Source organism: Canis lupus, chromosome 4, assembly GCF_003254725.2.
Source record: "Canis lupus dingo isolate Sandy chromosome 4, ASM325472v2, whole genome shotgun sequence".
Classification (NCBI taxonomy): Eukaryota; Metazoa; Chordata; class Mammalia; order Carnivora; family Canidae; genus Canis; species Canis lupus.
In genome coordinates, this window is record NC_064246.1 from 5590440 (window position 1) to 5618130 (window position 27691).

The following is a 27691-nucleotide window of genomic DNA, read 5'->3' on the forward strand; positions in this document are numbered from 1 at the left end:
GGGGACAGGCTGGTCAGTGCGGCCCTCCAGGGTCTGGCATCTCTTGCTCCAGAACCAAAGTCCTGGGGGACTGCAGCCTGCTGGCCACGTGCAGGGAAACCCTCCTTCCCTCCTCTGGACTGTGGTGGGTCTGAGATGGAGCATCTGTTCCCTCCAGCTTCTGAAACAATGGAACATGCTGTTTCAAATAGAGATCACATGCTGGGCAGCCAAAACAAGCCAATGACCCAGGAAATGTCCTCTCTGCTTGTAAGATTTTAACTCATTTTGTGTGGGGCAACCATTTATCTATTTATTTTTTAAACCACTTTATTGAGACGTAATCCACACGCCATGAAATTCTCCATTTAAAGTATACAACTCATTGGATTTTAGAATATTCACAGAATTGTGCAACCACCACCACATTCCAATTTTAGAACAAATCATTTATTTTCAAAATTGAATATGAAGAACTCGCTATTATGCATCCTTGGCTAGATTTGGAAACACACCTGTTCTACAGGGTGGTAGGTCTCTGGCAACAATTTCTTCTATCCTGAGTCTCTTTATCCTGAGCATCTGCACAGCAGATGTGAGCAGGTATGAGTCCTTAGAGTCAGCTCTGACTGGTTGTGGCAAGGCAGCTGGTCATTTCGCGTCCTCTGGCTCCAAATGACCATATTTTGACAAAGAAGGTAGGAGCGGAGGCTCCGTGAGTCTTTGGCACCTTGGTCAGCAGCAGAGGCCACTTATCCTCTTTGTACCTTTGTCTTCATTTGGACTCCTCAAAGGAGTAAAAATAGAATTCTTTCATTGCTATCCAGACTGGCCTCTAGAGGGCAGACGATTCCCCAGACAGAGCGGGGATGGAGGCTGTTTCCCCAAGTCACCCCATGGTTCCACTGGGAGGGACTCTTTTCTGGGATCTTTCTCTCCAGAGATCACTTTCCACTTGGCCACAGCTCATCCCAGTCCTGGAAACCTGCCTTGGGTGGGGGTGGGAGGTTGTGGTTTGTATCCTTTCTGGAAAGAAATCTCTCAAATCTCCCCTACCTGATTCCTGAAAGGAACATTAACCAATTCTGAGAATTTTAACCATTTTATTTCACATTCCTTACCTTCCAAGTATTTTTTATCATGATAAAATATACATAAAATTTACCATGTAAGCATTTTTAAGCATACAGTTCAATGGCATTAAGCACATTCACATTGTTGGGCAACCATCACCACAGTCCACCTCCAGGACATTTAATCTTTATGAAATTAAAACTGTGTCCCCACTGAATGATAACTCTTCACTTCCAGCCCCTAGTAACCACCATTCTACTTTCCATGTCTATGAATTTGACTATTCTGGATGTCTCATATAAGTGGAATCATAGATTTGGCCTTTTGTGACTTATTTCATTCAGTATTATGTCTTCAAAATTCATCCATGTTGTAGCATGGGGTCAGAAATCCCCCCCCCTTTTTAAAGGCTGAATACCATTCCATTATGTGTACATTTTGCTTATCTATTCAGCCGCTGATGGACACTTGGTTGCCCCCACCTGTTGGCTGCTGTGAGTAGGCTGCTATGATCAGAGTGTACAAATATGCCTTTGAAGCTCTGCTTCCAATTCTTTAATTCTTTTATGCCTTTATGTCTTTTATGCCAAACAGGAGAATGAGGTACACCTACTCGGGCATACGGTTTCCAAACTTTTTCATGTCATGGCTTACGTAGGGGATGTTTGTTTGCCCACCCAAGGTAACTGGAGGGGTCTAGAACCCAGACAGAGTCATGGAGGTGACTCATCCAGGCTCCACTAAGGGGATGGGGGAGGATCCCCCTCACAGCACACATTGGACACACCAGGCAGGGAGCTCTCTGCTCTGGACAGCTCAGCTCACCAGTTCTGACCCCATGTAGCAAGGGATGCCTGGTGTTTGGTCGCTAGAGGTGTGGCTGGAAGGATGAGATGTCCCTAAAAGAGGCTTTCCGTCCTTTCTCTGCTCAGCCCCGTCCCACTTAGAGAACGCTGCTGTTTGCAGCTGCAGGATGAGAAACATTGGGCCTCCCAGCCTCTGGCTGCAGCTGCCTGGAACAGAAGTGTACATGCTACTGGGGCTGCTACCCAAATTCTCTACAGCGCTAGAACTAGGCTGGGATGCTCAGGTGGAAGGGAGGCACGGGGTGGAGCTGGAGGACCATGTCAACGCCGGGACTGAGGCTGCCACTTGGAGGCAGCTCTGAGGGCCCCAGAGCCAGCAGAGCTGAGGAACCAGTCTGTGCGGAAGAATGAGACACAGCAGCAACACCCAGAGCCAAGTGGGGTGGCAGGGGCTGGGGGTGAGGCAAGCCCCTAGAGGGAGGGACAGGGAGACAATGAGAAGACAGTAGAGGGAAATGCCGCTCAAGACTCTTTTATGAGGCCCAGCTGACCGTTTTTGCATTTTACTTTTGGGACAGTCACCACTGCTGTTACAATATGAATTTCTTCCCCTAGGGTGGCTGGGTGGGTTGTCGTGCCTGGACGAAGGTGCAGGAGGGTGGGACCTGCTGGGAGCAAAGTGTAAGGCGAGGGTCAAAGCGGCACAGCAAGGCTGCAGCAAAGTGGCCACCAACACAGCTCGAAATGCTTCTTTTTTAAATAGTTTATTAATCTGTTTGGCCAAACAGGTAATGGAAACTGAGAATAATAATTTGCTAAAAAGTTCAGGTCAGGAATGCCCCTTCCCCCTACGAAACGAAAGACTCCATGGTTACAGAGTGCACCATTGGGTTATGACAACATTTCAAAATAAGGTTTCCATTTCATATGTAACAATGTAAACTTCAAAAATAGTAAACTCTAACCCCCTGTGTCCCTCTTGACAGATCTATCACAGATAGAATTTTCTGGCAGATCTAAATTGTATAAGTAAACAGCCTGGTGCTTTAAAAGTTTCATAAAAAGGTGTACAGATTCAGTAGATAATTTTTCGATCGTGGTCATGGAGTAAAAGCAACCAGCAGTTCACGTCCTGCGTAGTCTACCTTGTATGTGCATTGCACACTGCTAACCATGTTCTGTTACACTGGTCATCAGCTTGTCGTTTTTGTACACATACACACACATATATAGTTTTGTTTCTAAAGATTTGTACATCGAAATGATAAGACGGCGCCAGTGACTTATAATGTCACCTCGCTTCACGTAGGTAAGGACAAAAATTCTGTAGAAGGCACTGTAATTTCTCTTGCACGATCTTGCACACACGGAAGAGCAGGCCAGCGGGGGGCTCGGACTCCTCCTTCCCTTTCTGTAACCTGGCCGGGCCTGCCCTTCTCCACCTGCCACCCCAGGTTAGCCACGGTCGGTGGGTTCTGAAGTCCTCTTTGCTTTTCTACTTCACCTCTTTGCCTCCATCCCTCCATCCCTCCATCCACCCAAATTAACTTACAGTTATCTTTTGGTTCTTTGAAATCCCTTAAAATTAAGAGTACAGCTCTGGTATAAAACAAAATAGGACCTACCATAGCTGAAAAATAATCACAGTGTGCAATGTAATTTGCAGTTGCTAAGTTTCAAACCACTTGCCCCGCCTCTTGTCATCCCGAACACTCTACGCAAGGATAATTTTAACCGGCTTTACATTCATTTCAAAAGGGCCCAGAGGCTCCTCTTTCCTCTTTCCTTTTGAATTGGTACCCTTAGGTGAAAGGTCTGATGTGGAAAAAGTGCAAGCAAATTGGACATGCCAATAAATACCGTATAACTTACCGCAGATTACCGGAACTGTACAGGTATGTACACACCGTTCCAAACTGAGGGTCCCCTGTCGGGACCAGACCTCCAGGTCCCTAACACGGGAGCGGGCGCCGCGGGGCTCTGCAGGAGCCGAGGTCAGCGGGCAAAGGAGGGGCGCGCTCTCCTGGCTTTGCTCTGAGCCCCCGAGCCCAGGTCTGCGCCGCCCTCCGCCGGCTCCTCCTTCTTCCTCACCTTGAGGCGGGTGAGCAGCTTGATCAACCAGACATCCCACTCCTCGGGCAAGAGCAGGAGGAGGAAGCCCAGGCCGATGATGATGATGGCGATGACCCGAACCCCGTTGAAGACGATCTTACTGGTGTAGTGATCCACCACTGCGGGAAAGAGGGGGGCGGCGGGTTACCTGGCGGCGGGGCCAGGCGCGCCGCATCGCTGTGGTCTTCCTCCACCAGAACCCTCCTGGGGCGGCTGCGTTCTGGGGGCAGGGGCTGCCTCTGAATTTTACAACACCGCTCTGGTGTGAAGCCTGGGGCTTTTTAAAAATATATATTTATTTATTCATTCATGGAAGACACACAGAGGCAGAAACACAGGCAGACGGAGAAGCAGGCTCCCTGCAGGGTCCTGATGCAGGACTCGATCCCAGGACCCCAGGATCACCACCTGAGCCAAAGGCAGATGCTCATCGACTGGACCCCCCAGGGATCCCAAGCCTGGCACTTTCATTTCACTTCCCCAACTGACCGGGCACCTTAGTTCAGACATTGATTTGCATGAAAGACAAAACAAACAGGCAGTTGGAAATATATATATATATTATATATATATAAAATAAACACAGACACATATGCCCCAAAGTTTAATTTTGGCCACCTCTGGGTGGCAGGATGATATTTATTCATGAGACACACAGAGAGAGAGACAGAGAGAGACAGAGACCCAGCAGACGGAGAAGCAGGCTCCATGCAGGGAGCCTGACGTGGGACTCGATCCCAGGGCTCCAGGATCAGGCCCTGGGCTGAAGGTGGCGCTAAACCGCTGAGCCACCCGGGCTGCCCTGGGTGGCAGGATGATAAAAACATTATTGCTTTCTTGATATTTTTGGCACTTTTCACGTCTTCTACAATGACGTTTTATATTTATAATTTATTATTTTTTCTTTAAAAAAATTTTTTTATTGGAGTTCAATTTGCCAACATATAGCATAACACCCAGTGCTCATCCCGTCAAGTGCCCCCCCTCAGTGCCCATCACCCAGTCACCCCAACCCCCCCACTCACTCCCCTTCCACCACCCCTTGTTCATTTCCCAGAGTTAGGAGTCTCTCATGTTCTGTCACCCTCACTGATATTTTCACTCATTTTCTCTCCTTTCCCTTTATTCCCTTTCACTATTATTTATATTCCCTAAATGAATGAGACCATATAATGTTTGTCTTTCTCTGATTGACTTATTTCACTCAGCATAATACCCTCCAGGTCCATCCACGTCGAAGCAAATGGTGGGTATTTGTCGTTTCTAATGGCTGAGGAATATTCCATTGTATACATAGACCACATCTTCTTTATCCATCATCTTTCGTTGGACACCGAGGCTCCTTCCACAGTTTGGCTATTGTGGCCATTGCTGCTAGAAACATCGGGGTGCAGGTGTCCCGGCGTTTCACTGCATCTGTATCTTTGGGGTAAATCCCCAACAGTGCAATTGCTGGGTCATAGGGCAGGTCTATTTTTAACTCTTTGAGGAACCTCCACACGGTTTTCCAGAGTGGCTGCACCAGTTCACATTCCCACCAACAGTGCAAGAGAGTTCCCCTTTCTCCACATCCTCTCCAACATTCGTGGTTTCCTGCCTTGTTAATTTTCACCATTCTCACTGGACATTCTTTAGAGAGTTGGAACAAATCATCTTAAGATTTGTGTGGAATCATAAAAGACCCCGAATAGCCAGGGGAATTTTAAAAAAGAAAACCATAGCTGGGGGCATCACAATGCCAGATTTCAGGCTGTACTACAAAGCTGTGGTCATCAAGACAGTGTGGTGCTGGCACAAAAGCAGACACATAGATCAATGGAACAGAATAGAGAATCCAGAAATGGGCCCTCAACTCTATGGTCAACTAATATTCGACAAAGCAGGAAAGACTATCCACTGGAAGAAAGACAGTCTCTTCAATAAATGGTGCTGGGAAAATTGGACATCCACATGCAGAAGAATGAAACTAGACCACTCTCTTTCACCAGACACAAAGATAAACTCAAAATGGATGAAATATCTAAATGTGAGACAAGATTCCATCAAAATCCTAGAGGAAAACACAGGCAACACCCTTTTTGAACTTGGCCACAGCAGCTTCTTGCAAGATACATCCATGGAGGCAAGAGAAACAAAAGCAAAAATGAATTATTGGGACTTCATCAAGATAAGAAGCTTCTGCACAGCAAAAGAAACAGTCAACAAAACCAAAAGACAACCTACAGAATGGGAGAAGATATTTGCAAATGACCTATCAGATAAAGGGCTAGTATCCAAGATCTATAAAGAACTTCTTAAACTCAACACCAAAGAAACAAACAATCCAATCATGAAATGGGCAAAAGACATAAACAGATCTTTCACAGAGGAAGACATAGACATGGCCAACAAGCACATGAGAAAATGCTCTGCATTTCATATATCGCCATCAGGGATATATTTATAATTTAAAAGCATTATTTCCCAATATATGCATATATATGGTTTGAAGACCAAACTCAACCTGGTTTTTGGAAGCTAATAAAGATAAATTCTTGTTCCGCCCCAGGACATCATTAGCACGAGGCTCTAAAGCCACCTGGGTCCTGACTATTAATGTTTATTAAAGGTCCACGGGGCACATGGCTCATGCCTTGGCTCACACCAGGTGAGGCAACAACATGAGAAGCAGGATTAATGTCAGTTAATAAAAATCCCCCTCAGCATTCTCTTCCTAGCTAAATGGTCAAAACCATTGGGGATCTTAAGGTTTTCATCTTTCCTTCTCTCTCTCTCTCTTTTTTTTTTTTTTTAATTTCCCTGTTTTCTTAATTAAGCCAGGCAAAACAAATTGGGAGCCTGCCTTCTGTAGAAAAGGCACCAACTGCTTTTCTTTTTCGATCATCTTGTGAAAGAGAGTTTGCTGAGTTGGAGTGTGCAGACTGTGCAAACCGCCTCGCTGGCCAGCTGTCCGCCAGCGTCTCCAGGGTGGGCCTCCTCCTGCAGCCCAGGATGTGGCCTGGCTCTGTCCTTCCCTGATGGTCCTCCACCTTCCCGGCCTCCCTAACCCCCCCTTCCTAACTCTCTCCTTGTCTACAGGGTGGGCAGAGAAAGAGAAAGCGGGAAAAGTTAAACCTGAAAAAAATTGTTGTTAGCAGCCCTTTTGTGGAATTAAGTGCCTCTTTTAAATAAGTCAGGCAGAGAAAGATAAGTATCATATGATTTCACTTATATGTGGAATTGAAGAAACAAAACAGATGAATGTAGGGGAAGGGAAGGAGAAATAAAATAAAAACAGGGAAGGAGACAAACCATAAGAGACTCTCAAATCTAGGGAACGAACTGAGGGTGGCTGGAGAGGAAGTGGGGGGATGGGGTAACTGGGTGACGGGCATTAAAGAGGGCACATGATGGAATGAGCACTGGGTGTTGTATGCACCTGGTGAGTTGCTAAATTCTACCCGTGAAACTAATAATACACTATATGTTAACTAACTTGAATTTAAATAAAATCTACAAAAAATAATAAAAATCATAGCCTCAAAGAAAAAACAAAGTGCCTCTTTTATCTCACTGTTATTCAGAAATACTTTAATTTTTAAAAAGATTTTATTTATTTATTCATGAGAGACACACAGAGAGAGAGGCAGGGACATAGGCAGAGGGAGAAGCAGGCTCCACGCAGGGAGCCCCACGTGGGACTTGATTCCAAGACTCTGGGATCATGCCCTGCACTGAAGGCAGATGCTCAACCACTGGGCCACCCAGGCGTCCCAAAATACTTGAATTTTTAATAATGACAGAACATTCTGTTAATTCAATGGATGTGGATAGTCAATTAGCAGGGCACGTGAGCTACACCAGAGAGTGGGAAAGCCACAAAATGACTCTGCTCCGGTTGGGAACTGAATGTGATTCTTTTCTCTGACACATAATTAAACCTCTTATGTTGCAGGTGAGTAGTAAGAAGTGGTTCTGATCAATCTCTCAAACACCTGGCTGTGCGATACAAAGTGAGCATCCACCTAAGAGCTACCTGCCATATGCCTTCTTGCAATGAGATCGCTGTGGCCATAAAGCTGTAGTAAGGTATAGGGCATAGCTGATAAATTATTTTTCAGAAGGCAGCGGTGTCTGGAGCCTGGCAGATTGTACCACTTTTTACCAGCTCTTCAGGAGCTCCAGGGCTCTCAGAATTTTGAAATGTTGAGTGCCTTCACTTTTAGGGGAGACAAGCTAAGGCCCAGAGGAGTGATAAGTTGGGGGCACTCAATGCTGGCCTGAGCACAGTGCCCCGATGCCCCGGGGCACTGAGGTACCCCTAGAAGAGTCCGGGGCCAGGGTGAGGCATACACAGAACATGTGGAACAGGATGGGTGAGGAACCAATCAAAGGAGAAGGCTTAGGAAATTGAGAGCTGTTTTGCCTTATTGATGCCACATTGAATAAGATAAGCGTTTGCCATTCCTCGGAGGTGAATCCTCTAAAACCCTGGGAGTAGGAGGCTTCTGGAGATGGCTTTGGGGGAGAGGGCTATGCCAGGCCAAGAGAGTGAGTGCTATGGAGAGAACTGATTCACACACCCTTCTCTGGCTAAGAGAGCAAGGCTACCTGGTGTGAGGAAAGGGCTCTGGGAAGAGAAGCCAAAATCAACACCAGAATAAGCCAGGAAAAGGAAGGAGGTGAGAGAGGCAGCTGACAAGTTTTTGGAAGAGCTGCCAAGTGAGTGCACTGAGGAGTCCCCAAGCAGAAACAAAGCAAGGTCCCGAGTAACTGGCCAAAGGGCTCCCGCTCTTCTGGGAAGTGGAGAATAATGTTTATGCTTCTTCAGTTTGCAAACGCTACCCCTGTCACACCCTGAGACCATTTTCTCCCCTGGAAAGTCACTAATGAAATCAAACTTTTTTCTTGCTCCCTAATTTTCCTTACGTAGTCCTAGCATTAATGACATTCATCTCTGGTTCCTGCACTACTTAGAACTGAGATGGCTTTAGACCGTCTCTACCTTGGGGTGATAGTGAAAAGCAACGCACTCTGGAGAAATGCCATTGATTTAACATACCCCGACATTCTACCTAAGTGCTACCTTCCGACACAGAAGGTCAAACGTGCTTTCCGCATCAGGCACGGCAAGAGTGCGAGTGAGTATGTGTATCCGCAAGCCCCGGCACAGGTTTGTGAGTGAGTGTGTGTGTGTGTGTGTGTGTGTGTGTGTGTTTGGGAGCAGAGAGAGAGAAGGCTATACGGGCTTACCTGCATTCACAGGGACACTGAAAACAATTCCAACAGACATCAGAGTGGGATACGTAACAGCAATTCCAAAATTTAATACAATATTGAATGCTGAAATAAAGAACAGAAAAGGGGCATTATTCGTTACTGGCCCTGGATTTGGCATCCTCTCTGCTCTGTCCCTCCCCAGCTTCTCAGGGGAGGCTGAGGTTACTACTACTGCCCTTTGCTCTGATGCAAGGAGCTTGGGCAGCGATTAGGGACAAATATCCAGATTAATCAGCTTTCCTCTCTTCCTTGAGCTTTGAAGAAGGGGCACGAAATTCGGACAAGGCTGTCAGTGAGAAGGCACTGGAAAAGAGGACGGGGACCATCTACTAACACTGTGCTTTTCTCTGCTGCTGGCAGTGATGCTGGGACGAGGATGGACAGGTGCTTTGGGTTCTGCATTTTGAGATGGAAGGTGGGGGAGGCACCCCTGACTCCCTTCCCTGCCTGGACCAGCCTTCTGCAAGTCATGGTGGTGACTCTATTCATCGTCATGATAACTGATAAAATTTACTGAACACTGACTTGCACTGTACAGAACATTTTACTCGCACTCTTAAAGACAATGTTCTAAGAATTCTGTGCACATTAATTTGCCAGCTCCCTCCGGGTCCTGTAAGGACTGTTTGTCATCAATAGGTCACACACAGTACTATTCAGAGCGGCAGTGACCATCGCTACCACTGCCGTGCCTGTGGTTCTGGAATTAGAATCCAGGGTTATCATTACAAGGGTTTACTTGGAGAGACTACTTTTGGGAAGCGCTGGGAAGTTAAGGATAACAATGGAACACCTCTCTTCTCCAGGGCCTGGGTTTCCAGATGTCCCTGGAGCTGCCCAGGTCCTGCTCATCAGCCATGGCTTCTGATGGGGGGGGATTCTTTTTTTTAATATTTTATTTATTTATTAATAAGAGACACAGGGAGAGAGGCAGAGACACAGGCAGAGGGAGAAGCAGGCTCCATGCAGGGAGCCTGACGTGGGACTTGATCCCAGGACCCCAGGATCATGACCTGAGCCACCCAGGAGTCCCTGACAGAGGGATTCTGAATGGGGGTGGGGGAGATTCTGATGGAAGGGGGATTCTGTTGGGGGGATGTGGCGAGGGGATTTTGGCAGGGAGGATTGCCACTTACTCAATAAGAGGACTGAAAACCCACAAAGATTTCCCCATGGAATGTCATCGAAAGAGCTCCAGTATTCCACTTTGGTAAAGTAGAGGATGACGGGAATACAGGTGATGAAGAGGATGTTAAACACACCCAGAATGGACAAGAATAAGGCGGCTTCTCCGAACTTAGCACTGCCTAGGAGGAGCTTGAACAGAACCTGCGGGAGAAAGCAGAGGAGGTGCAGATGAAGGCTTGCCTCAGAAGCCACCTTGCCATGGGGGAAGGGCATGCACCTGAGGCTGGGCTGCAGCACAGGGATGCAGGCCAGTGACAGGTAAATGCAACCTCGCTGGGCCTTCAGGGGAAGGCTGGTGGGGTCGGCCCTACCTGCACTTGTACAAACATCTACATCTCAGCAGCGCCTACACGGGAGAGTTATGGATCTCTGGCCTCATTGAGGGCATCTTCAGGAGTCACGGCTTTCACACTAGGCTTCATTTGTCTGTGTCTGTGTTGTATTCATGACATCACACCCCAGCTTCAGAGTGTCTGAAGATGGGGAAGCCACAGAAATTAGGAATAGCGGCTGCATGACACATCCCTCTTAGGGATCCCTGACTTCATACTATACAGCTCGCCCCTAGTGAAAAGAGCTTTGGCTGCAAAGACCATTTCTATACATCGAAGGTAGAGGGATAATCACACTCACAGCTGTCTCTGCTCCATCCCACTCCTCTGTTCCGGAAACAGCAGGGGTTTTAGTGGAATGCTCCCCCATTTGATTTCTTGCACCTGTTTGTGTCTGTACATATTTCAGGTGTGTGAGGCCCAGAGGGAGAGGGACAGACGTGCCTGGAGTGGCTGGGAAGCTGGGATAGTTCGTGTTCAGCAAACTATCCACAACCGGGGAACTGATTTGACTCCAACCTGAGTTTCTGCATTGCTGTGCCCTCCTCCTTTGCCTGCCTCTTCCTTTTTCAGCCACTTCAAAAATCTTTCAGGTATTTCTGGGCATTTGTGCAAGAAGCATAAAAAGAGAAGTAAATTACTTCCGGCCTTCCACCCACTGGCCCCTCTGGATAAAGATGGGGCAGTGGAGGAAATGGGAAATGGGAGTCGAAATCAGAAGTACTGGTGTTCACCATGGATTGCATTTCCATACGCTCCCTGCTTCCCATCAGCAGGCAGCTAATTGAGTACAGCAGAGTGTGGCCTGATCATATTTTCTGCATTTGAATCATGGCTTTGAAGTCTCAGCGTGGTGCGGGGCTATAACTTCTTCTTGGTGAGACGTGTCCCGGAGCAGGGAGATGGCTCGTGCGCGTCTCTCTGTGGGCAGTGAGGGCGGGGAGCTGATGACGGGTGGGAAGGGACAGTCATTTCTCACCCCCAAACCACAAAATGTGTTACACATACAGCTGGAAAAAAGTGCCTTTTCTTCTAACGCTCTAACACTCTACTGCACCTAATTTCCTCTGTCCTACTGTCTGGATCCATGAAGGGCTGTAAGTCTCAAAGCTAAAACCTCATTCATCATTGAATCATCCAGGTCAGCTTCCCAACTTGGAAACCAGAGAAAATTTGCATTCTTCACTATGGATGTAAAAGAAGGAGAGAGGAAGAAAGGGAAAGAAGGGGAGAGCAGCTGGTGCCACGATGCGGTAGGGGAGCAGGGGGTGGTGATCCAGGATGGGGTTGGGACATGCCAACCCCATGCCAACAGAGCTGCAGTTGGGACATGCCTTCCAGGGTTTCCCAATATTTTGTCAAACATATGTTATAATCTCTGTGTCACAGTAGTCGGGCTCTTATTTATTCAGCCTACGGGCAATGCTTAAAGTGCATACAGACCCATGCTGGGTACTGGTAGCTGCAAAAACCATGTGATAGAAGATTTCAAAGACAAGGCTGCACCAGATATTTAAATCTTTGTGTCAGACCTGGTGGGAAGTCATTTCCCCAAATACTGAGCCAGCCCCCCAGGTGTCCCGATCCTTCTCCAGTCCTTGCCAAACACTGAAGCCACTACACTAAAATCTGATGCTACCCATCCCCTCTCCCACCTATTTCATCCCCAATGCCGCAAAGAGATGGCCACTGATGGAAAGGTCTAGAGAGCCAAAGCCAAGAGCAGGTGCACGCCTCATCACGGCAAGTCTGTCTGCATGCTGAAAACAGCTGCTCATCTGAAAGCACGGGTGCCATCAAAGATGCCCCAAATGTAATGGGCCACCCCAGAGAGCTTATTCTGCATGCACTTACCTTGTAGAGGGCAGACATGGATGCAGAGCCCACCACCAGTGCTATGCCAATGACAGAGTGGCTGTGGAAGCCATCTGCATAGGTCATCATCACGATCCCAGCAATGGCGAGGATGGCAGCCACAATCTGCACAGAAGGGGGAGAAACCAGTGGTGAGGGAGGTGGTGAGGAATCTGACGGGCCACCTTAGGGCCAATGAGATGGACACTCTCGGAAGAGGTCAGTGATACAAGGGAAGAGTGGCTTCTCCTTTCCAGTTCTCTGGAGAACAAACCAAATTTCTGTTCTTGCTGAGTAAAGCTTAGCGTGATCGAACCACCTGGAACAGTTGGCAGCAAGAAGATGTGCTGTGGCTCAGCATCATGTGGTGGTTCCACATGGTCTCTGTGGTTCTTGGAAGCTGCGGAGGAGGTGGTCATAATGCCAACAGCAGGGGGATCTGGCCCTGACACGGTTTGAAAGACCAAACCTGGGAATGACCCTGGTTCCTGCCCAACCTTCTGAAAGCACCTTATGTGATCTTGCTCTTGGGTACTTTGTATCTCAACAGAGAGGGCACAGATCTTGGCTCCACTTAACAGGCCAGCAGTAGGGTCTTCTGAGGGAGTGAGTGTCACATGCCAAAGGGCTACGGTGTCTTAACCCTGGGGGTACTGTTCCTTTTCTTAGCTGTGGCAGAGCCATCCTCCCATGGCCCCCCCTTTAATCCTGTTATTGTCCAGATACAGACTTCTCATGATGAATGGATGCTCCTGGGAGATGTACACGTTCCTGCTGCTGTGCAAAGTAAAACTGTCCGATTACACAGGATGCTAACTACTTGGGATAATGTTTTGCAAAGGAGAAGTGCACAGAGAATACATCCACGTTCTAACCTCAGGTGGTCATGGAGCTGTGTCAATGTTGCTGGTGCGAAGTGAGGAGGGGGTGCCGTAGGCAGAACACAGGAAAGCCAGGACGTGTTTCCACTACTGGATTCACCGAGAGCTTTATCTCTCTTAATAGATCATTCAAAATTGACCTCTGCTTCCTGTAACAATCTCAAAGAGCCACCATTTACTAATTGGTCACATTTTCTTACTTGATCCTCAAAATAGGTAGATACTATCATTCATTTCATTTTGTAGACACGAAAATGTTGGCTCAGAGATATTATGTCACTTGCCCAAAGTCCCAGAGCCGGTATGTGGCTGAGCAGGGGATGTAGAATTTCAGGTCTGTCTGATGGCAAAGTCAGCGTTTATATATATAAAAACAGGAAAGTATGATTCACATAATACGCCGCCGCCAACCATACTCTGAGGTTTGAATTGAGGTTTCCTTTGTGGCTTAACCATAACATTTTCAGGTTAATGAAAGGCCATGTGGTTGAGTCTCACACAGTGGGTTACATACTTCTAGTATATTCCTTGTGCAATATTTTCATGTAGTGATAAATGTGCCCATGCAACACAGAGGCTCTGGAGGGAGCAGGTGATGGTCATTTACTAGAGGAGTGCCAGGCCAGGGGTCTGTCTACTTGTTCTTTTTGGTTTCATAACTCACTGGTTAGAGGCCGCATTCTGGATCACACACTGATTATGTTTCATATTCAAATGCTACCTGTACCAGGTACAACTGTTTGTGAAGAGAAAGAAACAGAGATAGTAAGGCAATAACCATTTTTTTCTTCCTTCCAGGAGAAGGAAGGGGCAAGTGACAAAGCAGGTTGGGAAAGAGGTGGCTTCTGAGGACACATATAATGCAAAGATGCTGCTTGAGACGGGTCAACCTGGCTAGTCAAAGGAGGTCCACATGGAGAGAAAAAATTGAAAAAAGAAGGAGGGAAGAATATACCTGAATTTCAGATGATTTGGTGCCTCTCCAGGAACTTGAATCTTTGGACTCAAGTTGGGGCTGAAGTTTCAAGAAAATGAAGGAACCCAGGGGTTTATTTTCCCCGCAGGACTTACAAGGCTGGTCTCTAGCCTCTTCCTCTATCTTCTCTACTGATTCAATAATAAAGGGCTACAAGCTCCCCCCAGCCCGCCCCCGCCCGGGGTTGTGCTGTGACGCAGGGGGCTGGAGGGGTTAAGAGGCAAAGCTGTCCAGTCCTCCTTGAGGAGCCCAGGCGCCCAGAGTTCATTGTGACAGGTGGCACCAGGGGACTGTGGTGGTCCTGCTCACACCTCCAGTTCTCCTCTTGGGAGTCCCTGCTCCATGTGGGGCACCCATTCTCCAGGGACCAGCAGCCCTGAGCCTGGGGTTCACCCAAAGTGCTAGAGACATTAAGCCTTAATGCCCCTGACAGCAGAGCAGAGCTGTATGGGTTTGGGGGGCATCAAGTCTGACATTCCTTTCAAGATCCCAGTGCTATCATTAAAAACTACACGCACACTGTACATTTATATCATAATGTATTGGGGTTTCTTGGTTTACACCCGGAAATGTTTTGCTGCCTATTTCCTGCACTACCACGTCCCCTCCGGGAAGGCCAGTCTTGCCCGTCCTGGTTTCACACGCCCCTCCATCTTCTAGATCAGGGTGTCCCTGGGGGAGAATCCTGAGTTTGAGGAGGAAATTAAGAAAAGTAAACAACTGAATTTCCCCCTGCCTCTCCCTTCTCCCACCTTTCCCCACCCCCTCTACATATCTCATTGACCTGTCTCAAAGCAGGGACTCGGGGTTTCAGACCGATGGGCCACAGTGGCCCTGGGACCCAGAAGGGTGAGAGCCGCTGTGTCTACTTCTGTTGCAGGGAAAGAAGTGTAGGCACCGGAGACACCAAGGCCAGCGTGGTGGCCTCACCTCGCATGGCGAACCCACCGGAGCCTGCCCGGACCCCAGAGCTCTGGACTCAGAGCCCCAGCAACCCCGTGATGTGCCCTGCATCCCCCATGGCCACACTGCTCCCTCTCCCATGTCAGGCTAAGGGGAAGGAGGTGAAGCCCTTGGGTGTCACGGAAGAAGAGACAGGTGGGCGCCGCACAGTGTGACCACCTCTCAGACAGCACTGCTCCCCTCTCCGCTCACTGTGATGGGCTGCGTGTCCGCCACCAAACCAAGCCCCAGGTGCTGCCCTGGGGATGTGTGCAATCTGAGGACAATTCTGGGAAATGGAAAAGACAAATTTTAAATATACTTCCCCTGACACTTCCCCTCCCAGCTCCCGGCTGCTCTTAGCCACTCAGACTATTAGAGTTTGCTGGGGATCTTCAGGTTGACCCTTCTGATTTCACAGCATGGGAAGGGGCCAGCCATGAGCCGCCCAGTGCTCCCCTCATGCTCTGTGCCCCACCCCGTGCCATCTCAGGTGGGGGTCAAACACAAAGGTGGTGGGGATCAGACGCTGGAGCTCCGGTTCAGGGATGGCCCCTCGTGAGACAATGAGAGTGCTGTAACTATTGAAAACACGGGCTAGAATCTGAGATAGAAACTGGTCCTGGCAGGATCCCTGGGTGGCGCAGCGGTTTGGCGCCTGCCTTTGGCCCAGGGCGCGATCCTGGAGACCCGGGATCGAATCCCACATTGGGCTCCCGGTGCATGGAGCCTGCTTCTCCCTCTGCCTGTGTCTCTACCTCTCTCTCTCTCTCTCTGTGACTATCATAAATAAATAAAAATTGAAAAAAAAAAAAAAAGAAACTGGTCCTGGAAAAGGCACAGGCTCCCCAGGAATGTGCTGGGAGTGAGGGGTGGTTCGAGGGCCCATGGGAACAATCTCTCAGCGTGCCACCTTTCTCCTGCATCAGTCCCTCCTGGTTGGAAAGCCCTGACTACTGTGGGCAATTACGATCAGCTGCTCAGCAAACAGAGGCTCCCATCTTCTGTTTTCCCTGAGTTGTGGGTGAGGGATGGTCTCAACCAGCCCACCCTTTCTCTGTCCAGCTGCTGACAACAGCTGGGTGGGCTTCGGCTTTAGTAGAGGCCATACTTCATGCCCCCAGACTTCTATTTGTTCTCATTCTACTGCTACTTTTGCTACACAAAACTGCCTCCTTAGACATCTGCCAGCTTCAGACGCTCTCACCAAAAGAGCTGGGCTGATCCAACAGGCCCCTCCAAGGGAGAAGGAACAAGAAAAATAACACTGAGAAAGAACAGCTACCAAATTTTATGTGCCAGGCATACATCATTTTATTTTATTCTCACAACTCTTCTCCAAAATGAGTAGTAACCTATTTTAACATGAGGTCACAGAGGCTCAGAGACATTAAGTAACTTGCTCAAGGCCCAACAGCTTATAAGAGTGGATTCAAGACTCAAGCCCTCATCACTAGACTCTAAACTAGAGCACCTCCCTATTGCATCAGGAAGCCTTAGTCTGGAGAGCCAGGGAACACCCGGAGAGCACATCTAAGCACAGAGTGGAAGGGTGACGCAGCGGCCAACCTGGGCTCCCTTGGACAGTCTGCCTCTGATGCCGTAATTGGCCGGGATCTCTCCAGCAGGAGAAGATATGTTTGCTGCTTCTTGGTCAGTCCGTGGGACCTGGACCAGTTGATGCTTCGCAGAAACCACAGCCTTTGTGATTTGAGTAATTGTCTTAGTAAACACAGGTGCTCTGTGCAGTCTCTTCCCACAAACATAATATTGATGCTCCTTCATCTTCTATCTGACTCTCAGGCCCTCAGGGAAGGGGAATGGATGACTAGGCCGGCTCACTGCTCGTGGGTATCAGGAGAAAACCCTCTTATCCATGAAGAGCAACAAAGAAAAGATCGGAGTGTGTCATTTTGTTCTCTGAATCTAGGAGGGCTTCAAGTATTTTCCAACCCTTCCTCTTAACCTCAAAAAAAAAAAAAATCCTGCTTAGAGGCAGAATTCACCTTGAAACTTCTCTTCCCTATGAAGAGGGTCTCCTCTGGAATTTGTTTTGGACATCAGAGTCCTGCTGAAAGTTTCATGAATTCCCTTGGCATTTTGCATCCAAATAAAAGCACAAAGGGCACCAGAACTCCTGACTCTCCAGAGTCCAGGCAGGCAGGCTGTTGGAAAGATTACTTGCATTTCTTGTGGAGATGTATTAGATCATTTATTTGCCGGAAGCTTTTCTGGGTGGTTAGCACAGTGAGTGAGTTTTTATTCCAAAATTAAACACTAAGCCTCAAAACAAATTTTCCCCCTACTGCAAACTAAAAATACTCCTCAGCAGTTGACTCATGTCCCCACTGCTGTTTGAGTAACTAGGTGGGTGTGAATCCTCCACCAGGGTGATGTCATTGTTCGCAGGACAATGAGCAGAGGACCCAAGAGGGGGCCTGGAGTCTGCCCCTTGCCAGGTGCCAGCACAGCTCTCTGGAATGGGACCGCCCATCCAAAGGGCTCTCAGCTGCGTCGCAGGCCCACATGGCCTGACAGTGCAGGAAGCAGTTAGGGATGCCCCCCTGACTACAGAGAGAACTGGCTGCAGGGCCCAATCCTCTTTTGTCCCTGTTTGTGGCGAGGGGGTGATGGGGCAGTAGCAGCTCCTGGCCACCAGAGGGAGACAAGCAGAAGTCACCAGGATTCTATTGAAATGAACTTGTCACCTCGTTCCTTTTATTCAGGGTGAGTCCCTGTATATGTCGCATAATCCTATTTCACACCACTGTTAGGAAATCTGACTAGCGGAGTTTGACTAGATTTTAATGGGATTTGCTGAGTCTGACGACAAGAGGTCATTTGAGGACAGTCTCACTCTCCCCTCGCCTGGGGTGTGAAGGAAAGGAACCTGCCCCTCCACCATCTGGATTTAGCACAAGCGTATCTGGCCCACTTTGGCTTTGCACACACAGTCCAGACGGAGCTCACGCACGTCCCAGACGGTGCGTCCGTGTGGATGCAGAAGGATTCCCCAGGCTTTCACATACATCCTAAGCAAAGAGTGACAGGATTAGCACAGAGCTCCGGGCTGCAGGGCGCTGCTGCCTGTGACAGAGCGGGGAGAGGATGCACAGAGGATTGCCATCCCCAGGTTGGGTCCCCAACGGGCACACACTTTAGGGAATGCTTGTTGAAATGCTTGAAATGAAAGGTGCTTTAATGAATGCTTGTCGAGTATGGTTTGCAAGCAAGAAAGTTTGCAAGGCACACCGAGAGCCGGGCTCCTTCTCTGCTGCAAATCAGAAGGAGAGTGGTCAGCAGTTTATGCTTATGATATGGAGCTAAGCAAGCCAATGGGCAGGTTTTGGTTGACATGACCCAGTGAGGGAGGAAGACAGATAATAAGGAACTTACCCTCACTCCCATGAACCTGTCCCTGAGAACGATCCATGAGAGCAAGAACACAAAAGCTTTGTTGCAGCAGAACAACACGGAGACATCCGTAGTGTTCACTTTCTTTATTGCATGTAAGTACAGGTAGTTTGTGAGTGTCCAAAGAACACCAAAGGGTGCTGCCTTGGTAAAAAACACCTTCAAAGTCAAGCCATTGTCTCCAAAAAATCGACAGCATTCCCTAAAACAAGGAAAGAGAGGCAGTGTTATTATATTCTTGGATTGAGACAGACCATTTTTTTTCCCTATACCCATTTTTAAAGCGAATTAGGAAGGGGGGAGTTGTTTATTCTTATTTTTTAATTATTTTTTTATGAACATCTATTAAATAGCTCTTTGATCTATTCCTTTAGTCCATTGAAGAAAATGTCCCACGGTGACCTGACATCATAGATTTATTCCTTCTGTTTGTACTATGTTTGGAACCAATGGTTCTAGACAGAAAGCAGTGTAGTGTTGGGATTGTCTGACCTGAAAAGGACCCAGTTCCATGGCGACTGACAGGAATTGTCACTTTTTTGGTAAGAGAAGGAAGTCACTAGACCTCTGTTTTGGGCGGGGGCGGGGAGGGGGAGCATACTTGAAGAGAACTCACTGAAACATATTTTTAAACAGTTTGTCTCCAGCTGGAATTGTCTTGTGATCAGGCAGGGGCAGTCAATTCTTGGGTGCATCTAATACGTTTTGGTTGTGATACAACTAGTGTTAATGCTCTGTTCATTTTCTCCATGAGGCTGTTTTTAGAATCTGTTTTTCCACCACAGGGAAGTTCAGGTCTCCATGCCACCTGAGAAACTTAGCACATATCCAAGAGTTCAGCATCTGAACAGAGAGGAAACAGGTAGAGAAGGAATGTTTTCGATGCCATTCTGGACTCCAGGGGAAAGGACCACCAGTGTACGAAAAACCATTTCAGAAAAACAAAGCCACCCTTCTACCCACAGAAGAAGGTAGCAGAAGAGACCAGGGGGTATTTAGAGTGGAGAGACTCCTGAGAAAAGTTTGGTCTACAGACAGTTACCTGCACTTCTGGGGAGCCAAGGTCATTGTTCTGCTGTCCTGACAGCCAGACTAGAAGATAGATGGGCAAGGAGTGCGGGTCCTATGGCTGCCAATATCCAGACTCACAACAGGGCCCAGTGCAGCTGATGCACCAGTGAGCGACGATGGGAGTCAGTGAAAGAAAAGATAAAACTAGAATAAGCCAAATACCCCAGTCTGGGAGAACAGATGTGGCCTCTGCCACTTAAGATTAAAATGCAGCAGGAAAGGAGAAAAATTAAAAACAAGAGTAGAAGGGCATTTGGAGTACTTTTAAAATGTAATTTAATTTGTTCTTATCTTCAGTCCAAACTGAAATCAACCTTTGTTCATTATCTGACTGTGGGATAGCCACAGAAGAAACAGGAAATTCATTACCTTTCACTGAACTCAGAGTCCTATGTTGCTTTAAACCAGCACCAGAGAAAACATTTGAATCACTAAGTTTATGTATATGTAGACAAAACTCTCATCTGATTGGCTGGTATTTCTCTTGCTGCACAATTTAAATACAATATTTTATAGGGGGTTCTCTCAGGTGCCTTCTCTCCCTCAAAGACAGTGACCAGGGATGGCTTCCTTCATACTTGTGATTTTTAGAAGCTATAAAGTGGTACCAGTCCTTTCAGCATGATCGACAGGAAATACAAATCTTTCCTGCCATTAATGTCAACCTATTTTACGTTTTTTAAAAAGTGGCTCCATACCCAGCACAGAGCCCAATGCAGGGATTGAACTCAGGACCCTGAGATTGAGAACTGAGCTGATAGCAAGAGTCAGACACCTAGTCCAGGTGCCCCCTAATGTCAACCTATTTTTACTCTACTTAGAGGTTACCCTTCTTAAGGGACCACAATGCATATAGGATTTCCAAGTTCCCCAGAATATTAAAAAGAAGTGATTCATACTGTGGCAGGGGCCATCCAAAGTCAATTGGGCAACCTTATGTCCTCTCTGAGAATCTACGTGTGATTCTTCCAATGTGTGATGGTTGTAGAAGTGGTGGGGAAGAGAGATCCATCCTGGAGATGGAAATGGTAAGATTTCTGGGCCCAGCAGAGCTCTGTTGGCCCTTTGTAGGCTCATGACAGAGGAGTACAGCTCAAGTGGGCAGATCTTGGTTCTAAGGAGACAAAGATGATTGGCCCCCGAGCCAGTAAGCCTAGCATTGCTTTCAGACCAAAGACTGTACACTAATCTGTGTCAGCTGGGTTGCCCACATATACCCTTGATTGCAAGGGGACCCAAGATAGATGATGAGCACAAATTCATTTCTTCCAGATACTTCTTCTTCTTATACAGAGAATAGAATATAATAGATACTCTCTTGACTGATTTCCATTTAAATGACACGACAGTTGAATGCCCTTCCTTCCTCGGCAGCTAAGTGCCCAAGGCTGGTAGGTTACTCTTCAGCATGCCCAAGTCCTTTGATTCCTACCAACTTAGTCATGTGTTTGGCCAAGTTTTAGATGTTGTTTGTTTCCAATCTTGCTTGTGCCAATTGTTCTTGGTTATTTCAATTGCATAATTTATTAAATATTTCCTAAACTAATGAAATATGAGTGAGAAAAGAAAGTTGTGTTTTTCCTATGAAATCTGAGCTGAGCATTTCAGGGAAGAGTCAATAAAAGTAAGTCACTAAAATATTGCCCTTGAATTAGATATGAATGAAACCCTGTGAAAGACTGGAAAATTATAAAAATCTGTAAGTTCTACACATATTATTTGACAAATACCTATGCTCTTGGTACTCTTTAAAGAACCCTGACTAGGGACACTTGGGTGGTTCAGTGCTTAAATGTCTGCCTTTGGCTCAGGTTGTGATCCTGGGGTCCTGAAATCGAGTCCCATATCAGGCTCCCTGCAGGGAGCCTGCTTCTCCTTCTGCCTATGTCTCTGCCTCTCTGTGTGTGTCTCTTATGAATAAATAAAATCTTTTTTTTTTTTTTTAAAGAACACTCACTAGGATAGCCTGGTTTGGTGGATTTAGATGGCCAATCATTTTTTTTCAAATCAGTAAGCACTTGTTTATCACTTGTTATATCCACAATTCTAGACAAGGTACTATGGCTGATACAGAACAAGTGAACAGGGGATCCCTGGGTGGCTCAGTGGCTTAACGTCTGCCTTCAGCCCAGGGCATGACCCTGGAGTCCTGGGATCGAGTCCCACACCAGGCTCCCTGCATGGAGCCTGCTTCTCCCTCTGTCTGTGTCTCTGTTTCTCTCTTTCTCTGTGTCTCTCATGAATAAATAAATAAAATATTAAAAAAATAACAAGTAAACATTCCCTGCTCTTGAGATTATAATGTGATTGAGGAGATACAACTGATTTCCTCAACAGAAAGCAGTGTAAGTTTAAATATAATCATATATTCATTCAGTGGTGTAGAATGTAATAAAGCTATAGAATTCATGTTTAGTGGAGAGATTTGAACTGACTGGAGAAGGCCTCATACAAGATATGGATTTTGAGCTGAACCTTCAAGCATAGGTAGGATTTATAGTTAGGATTGGGGGGGAGAGAATGTCCTTGGAGAAAGAAGAGAAGAAATGTACCAATGAAACAAGAATGAATGGTTATAAAAAAGGAAATAATCTTAGAAATTAAATAAAGGATGGATAAGTAAAAGGAATTAAGTAGAAGAGTTGGAATATAAAGCCAAGATAATCTTCCATGAGAGAGAGAGACAGAGAGAGAGAATAAAATTAGAAGGCCAAGCCAGAAGGTCCAATATTAAACTAAAAGAAGCTCTAGAAAGAGAAAATGGGGAAAGTGAAATGGAGAAAATTATAAGATGTAAATTGAGAGAGTTCTTTAGAAACGTAGGATATGAGTCTTTGTAACAAAAGGACCTACCAGGTATCAAGACAAATGAATGAAGAAAGAACCAAAACAAGGCACATCCCTGTGACACGAAGGGATAAAAACAAAAATAAAAAGCTCCCAAGAGCTTTAAACCCAATAGGTTCAAGGGGTAGGAAATTGTGTAGCATCTGACATCTCAACAATGAAAACAGAAATGAAACAATAATGACCTTACCATTTTTCAATGGATTTTTTTTTTTTTTTTTGCAAGCCAGAATTCTACAACCAGCCAACTATCAATCAAATGGGATGGAGAATAAAGATTTTCAGTTATGCAGAACTCGAAAACACTGACTCCTATGCCACTAGAGGACAGGCTGCACCAGAATAAGGGCATAAACCAAGAAAGAGGAAGGTATGGCAGCAGAGGGCACGGCTTCAACACAGCCAAGAGTCAAAGCTAGTGCCAGGGAGAGGCTCCATGGTAGACCATGCATGTGTCTGGGAGTGGAGCCTCCAAGGAAGTCTTGTGATTACACCAGCATGTGGAGTATATTGATAGGTTTTTGAGATGGAAGAACATTCAGGAAAAAATAGCAATCATTAATGGAAATCAGGGCAAACAAGACAAAAGAGGCAAATGTTACTGGCAGGAGAAATGACAGGTTGCTTACAAAGGGAGACAGAGCTGGTGAGCAATATTTGCATGATGATAATAGTGAAAACACTGTTAACCAAACATTGGGGTAGCATTACATCGGAAGAAACAGAGTCAGGGCAAGTGAGCATAGGATGGGACAGAAATCAATAGATGCCTACACTTAAGAAACACGGAGATGAGACTTTAATTTACGTAAATTGGCATAAATATCACAAGAACTGGGAGTGGCTGAGAGTGAGCAGGTGTGAACAGGGGTTGCTGTTTTTCTTAAGATTCTTTTACTGCTATTTTGCATTTCCAAAGTATTTACATCTATTAAATTGCTAGAAATAAAAAATTATTTAAAAACACAAGAGAGAGATCAAGTTGCTGTGGCTGAAGCTGAGTGCCCTGAGACAGTTCTGAGCAGTGCAGTTTGAAAAACCAAAGATTTAGAGCCCTGCAAGTTACAGATAAAGATGCAGAGCCCTGCAAGTCCAGACAGAACAAATGATGCTCTCAAGTTCAGACAGTGGTGGAACCAGACCTGTAGCCTGTGTTCACTCCCCAATGAACCCTCAATGATCCTCCCTCTCTTTTGAATCCTTTCTATCACCATTTAGATAGGTGTAAGCCTCACCAACCTTAAAATACACCCCAAAGTGAAAGCATCTTGTCAGCCCCGTCTTCCCTCATCCCATCTTTCAGAGCCAAGCTTTCTCAGAATGGTTGTCTACACTCACGTCTGCCATGACTGCCTCTCATTCCTCTGCTTACTAACCCCGTGTCACTCGGGTCTCTCACCCAAACCCTTAGACAGATTACTAACAAGCTCTGCACTGCTAAATCCAATAGGCTATTCCTCCTCAAATATCCATCCTTCTTGGCTTCTAACTCAACATACCCCTCTTGGTGTCCTCCAACCCCTCTACATACTTACAAGCTTCCTTCAAAAGACTTCTTTAGTGTTTTCCTAGATTTCTCTTCTACTTCTTCCTCTCTTTATTCTGCAAGCAGTCACTGAGCAACCTCATCTACTATTCTGGTTTCAAAGCTCAACTGATGATTCTCTAGTTAAGACATCTCTTCTGTTGGATACCATCCTGCATCCTGGACATCCCAGACAACTCAAATTTGGCCTTCCCAAATGGATGCAATATCTTCCCCCTCCACCTTCAATTGCAACATGGTACTCATGATTCATATTTCTGCTCAGGCTGCATTCTTGGGAATCATTCTTAACTTCTTTTCCCTTTTCACATCTAATTCATCACTAAGGCATATAGATTATTTCTCTTAAGTATCTCATTCCTATGGCCATTATGCTGGCCCATACCTCTTCTCCTCTCACTTGGACCACTGCTGCTAAAACCTAATTGAGTTTTTCTCTCCACTGCTGTCTCTTCTTCAATCCAATCCATCACATTCTCCATGTTTTAGCCATAGAGATCCTCCTCTCCACTTACTTTCCCTTAGAATAATGGCCAAGCTCTCCACAAGGTGTGCCAGGTCCTCTCTGATCTAGCTTTACCCTTAGATTTATGTATCACCACTTCTCCATCCTTGCTCTGAATTTCCCTCAGCTTGAACTCATTTTAGTTCTGTGAATTTAGTGCTCTTTCTCCCTCTGCACCAGGTCTCAATGGGTTCTCTGTTTCCTTTTCCTGAAACATTCTTACTTTTCCCCTCTTTCTTTGGTTGGTGTCCTTCCATCCATTGGGTCCCAGTCCATATGCCCTCTTCAGTGAAGTGCCCCCGATACGTACTCCCCACATACCCGGTAATCCTTATCATACATACATGACCCTCTATTATAACTGCACTTTACTATAACTGGTTATTTAATCATCTGACTTCTTCTCTAAGGCATAACCACCATGTGATCATTATACTTTTGCTTCACCTTATGTCTTCATAGCCTAAGACGTAATGTATGTCAATAATTTTTTTTAACAGAATGAATGTGCTTATTCCTTTATGGAAGACCAGTGGTGTTCAAACAATGATGCATAGACCATTAGTCTTAGAAATTCCAAGGATCTTTTATTTTATTTTTTTTCCCAAGGATCTTTAAAAATATAGATTGCTTGGATTCAACCCTAGGTACACTTGATCAAATTGTCTAGTAAGGGGCCTAGAATCCTATAGACAATGGTGCAGTTTATAGAAGGGGTACATTCTTGACAACATTCCATTTCTAAATCACAATTTAGAAATCTTGATTAGTTTTCCCATAGTATACTGCCTTTCTGTTTGCCAGCTAATGTTAACATCGCCACCTGGCATTTCTAGTTCCCTTGGGCTCCCAGAGTTGATATTGTGATTCTTGTTTAACTTTTAAAATCTTGAGGGAGCCACATTATTTGAATTTTTTGCATAAATGAAACATGAGTCATCCTTATATTTTGTAGTTGTGAATTTGCATTAAAATGTGACTGCACTGTATTTTTTAAAACTTCCAAATGATTCTCATGTACACCTAAGTTTGGACTCAAAAAATCATGCTGCCTATGTCTCTCTGTTTTCTTTCTTTAAAATTTTTTTTAAATTGTAGTAAAATCTACATAACATAAAATTTCCTAGCACTATTTGTTGAAAAGACAGTTTTTTTCCCATTGAATAATCTTAGCATCCTTGCCAAAAATTGTTTGACCATATATGTCCGTTTATTTCTGGGTTCTCTATTCTATTCCATTGATTTATAAAACTGTCTTTATGCCAGTATCATACTTCATGTCAGTTTTGATTACCATAGCTTTACAATAGGTTTTGAAATCAAGAAATGTGAAACCTCTAATTTTGCTTTTATTTTTCATCATTATTGAATCATCATTATATTTCATCATTATTTCAATCTTTATTTTGGCTATTTGGAATTCCTTGACATTCTATATGAATTTTAGGATGGATTATTCTATTTTGAAAAAAATGCTCCTGGATTTTTGATAGAGATTGTGTTAAATCTGTAGATCATTTTAGGTACTGCTATCTTATCAATATTAAGTTTTCCAATCAATGACTACTAAATGTCTTTCCATTTGTTTTGGCTCTTCTTAATTTCTCTCAGGAACATCTGTGTGGTTTTCAAATACACATCTTTCACTTCCTTGGTTAAGTTTGCTTTTAAGTATTTTATCCTTTTTGATAATATTACAAATGTAATTGTTTTCTTGTCTTTCACTTTTAGAAATAAATTTAAAAATTGAAATATGAAATATATTTCTTTAAGTTCACAAGGTTTAACGTATGCAGTCTGATTAATTCTTATAAAGAGAAATTATACATGTAACACCATCTCTACCAAGATATAGAATATGCCAGCACTCCATAAATTTCCCCTGTGCCCTCTCTTAGTCATTACCTGCCCTTCTAAATATAGAGTAATTATGGAGAGTTATGTTTCAATAGTTTACTTTTCTTTTATGAAGATAGAACCACACATTATTTACTTTTTTATGTCTTATTTCTTTTACTCAATATGATATCTGAGACATTTTAGCTGTAGGTAGCAGCAATTCACTTGCTTTATAGTGTCTAACTCTATGAATTTACCATAATTTACCTATTTTTAAGTTGATAAGTATTGAATAGTTTTGATTATGAATTTATATAGTCATTATCCATTTATATTTTACCACATACTTGCTCTTCCTAAAGTTTATCATTCTTTTCTGAATTGTACTTCCATCTGATATGATTCCTTTTGCCTGAAGAGTCCCTTTAAGTGTTTCTTCTCCTACTGGTCTGTAGGAAAATATCTATTTTGCCTTCACTTTTTAAAGGCTATTTTTGCTGGATTTAGAACTTGAGATGGGCATTTATGTTCATTCTTGCCTTTGAAGAAATAATTCCATTGTCTTTTGGCTTTCAGTTTTTCTGTTAAGAAATCAATTGTTAATTTGTCAAGTCTTTTGCTCTTTTGATAATAATGTCTCAGTTTTCCTAGTTTCTTTGAAGATTTTATATGTACCTTAGTTTTCAACAGACTTGCCACGATGTTCATAGGTGTAGTTTCTTGTATTTTATTATTATTATTATTATTATTATTATTATTATTATTATTGGTTTGGGATTTATAAACTTTAAATCTGTGGCTTGATGTATTTCATCAGTTTTGGAAAATTCTTGGCCAGTATTCCCCTCTGTTCCTGGGCTTCCAATTATATACATACCAGACCTTTCTACTATTCCCTGTATCTATCTTACACTTCTTTTGTATTTTCCACCCCCTTTTTTTCTTTTTTAAAAAATTTTGTTATTTATTTGAGACAGAGAGAGAGAAAGAACATGAGTTGGGGGAGAGGCCTCCCTAGACTGTTCCATAAAATAGTGACATCACTACCTCTACCACCCCTCATTTC

General features: G+C 45.1%; 1 protein-coding gene across 4 annotated transcripts in view; it reads right to left on the reverse strand.

The window, feature by feature from the left end:
- Positions 1–1062: 1062 nt before the first annotated feature.
- The window catches only part of SLC35F3 (solute carrier family 35 member F3), a 389956-nt gene continuing 363327 nt past the window's right edge, over positions 1063–27691 (reverse strand). For all 4 annotated transcript variants that reach the window (XM_025448463.3, XM_035714944.2, XM_025448466.3 and 1 more), the window contains 5 exons: positions 18800–19019; positions 12605–12730; positions 10367–10559; positions 9204–9293; positions 1063–4090 (listed from right to left, as the gene is read on the reverse strand). In XM_025448463.3, coding sequence (XP_025304248.3) covers positions 3855–4090; positions 9204–9293; positions 10367–10559; positions 12605–12730; positions 18800–19019 — 865 coding nt within the window. In that variant the 3' untranslated portion in view covers positions 1063–3854. The remainder of the gene's footprint in view (positions 4091–9203; positions 9294–10366; positions 10560–12604; positions 12731–18799; positions 19020–27691) is intronic.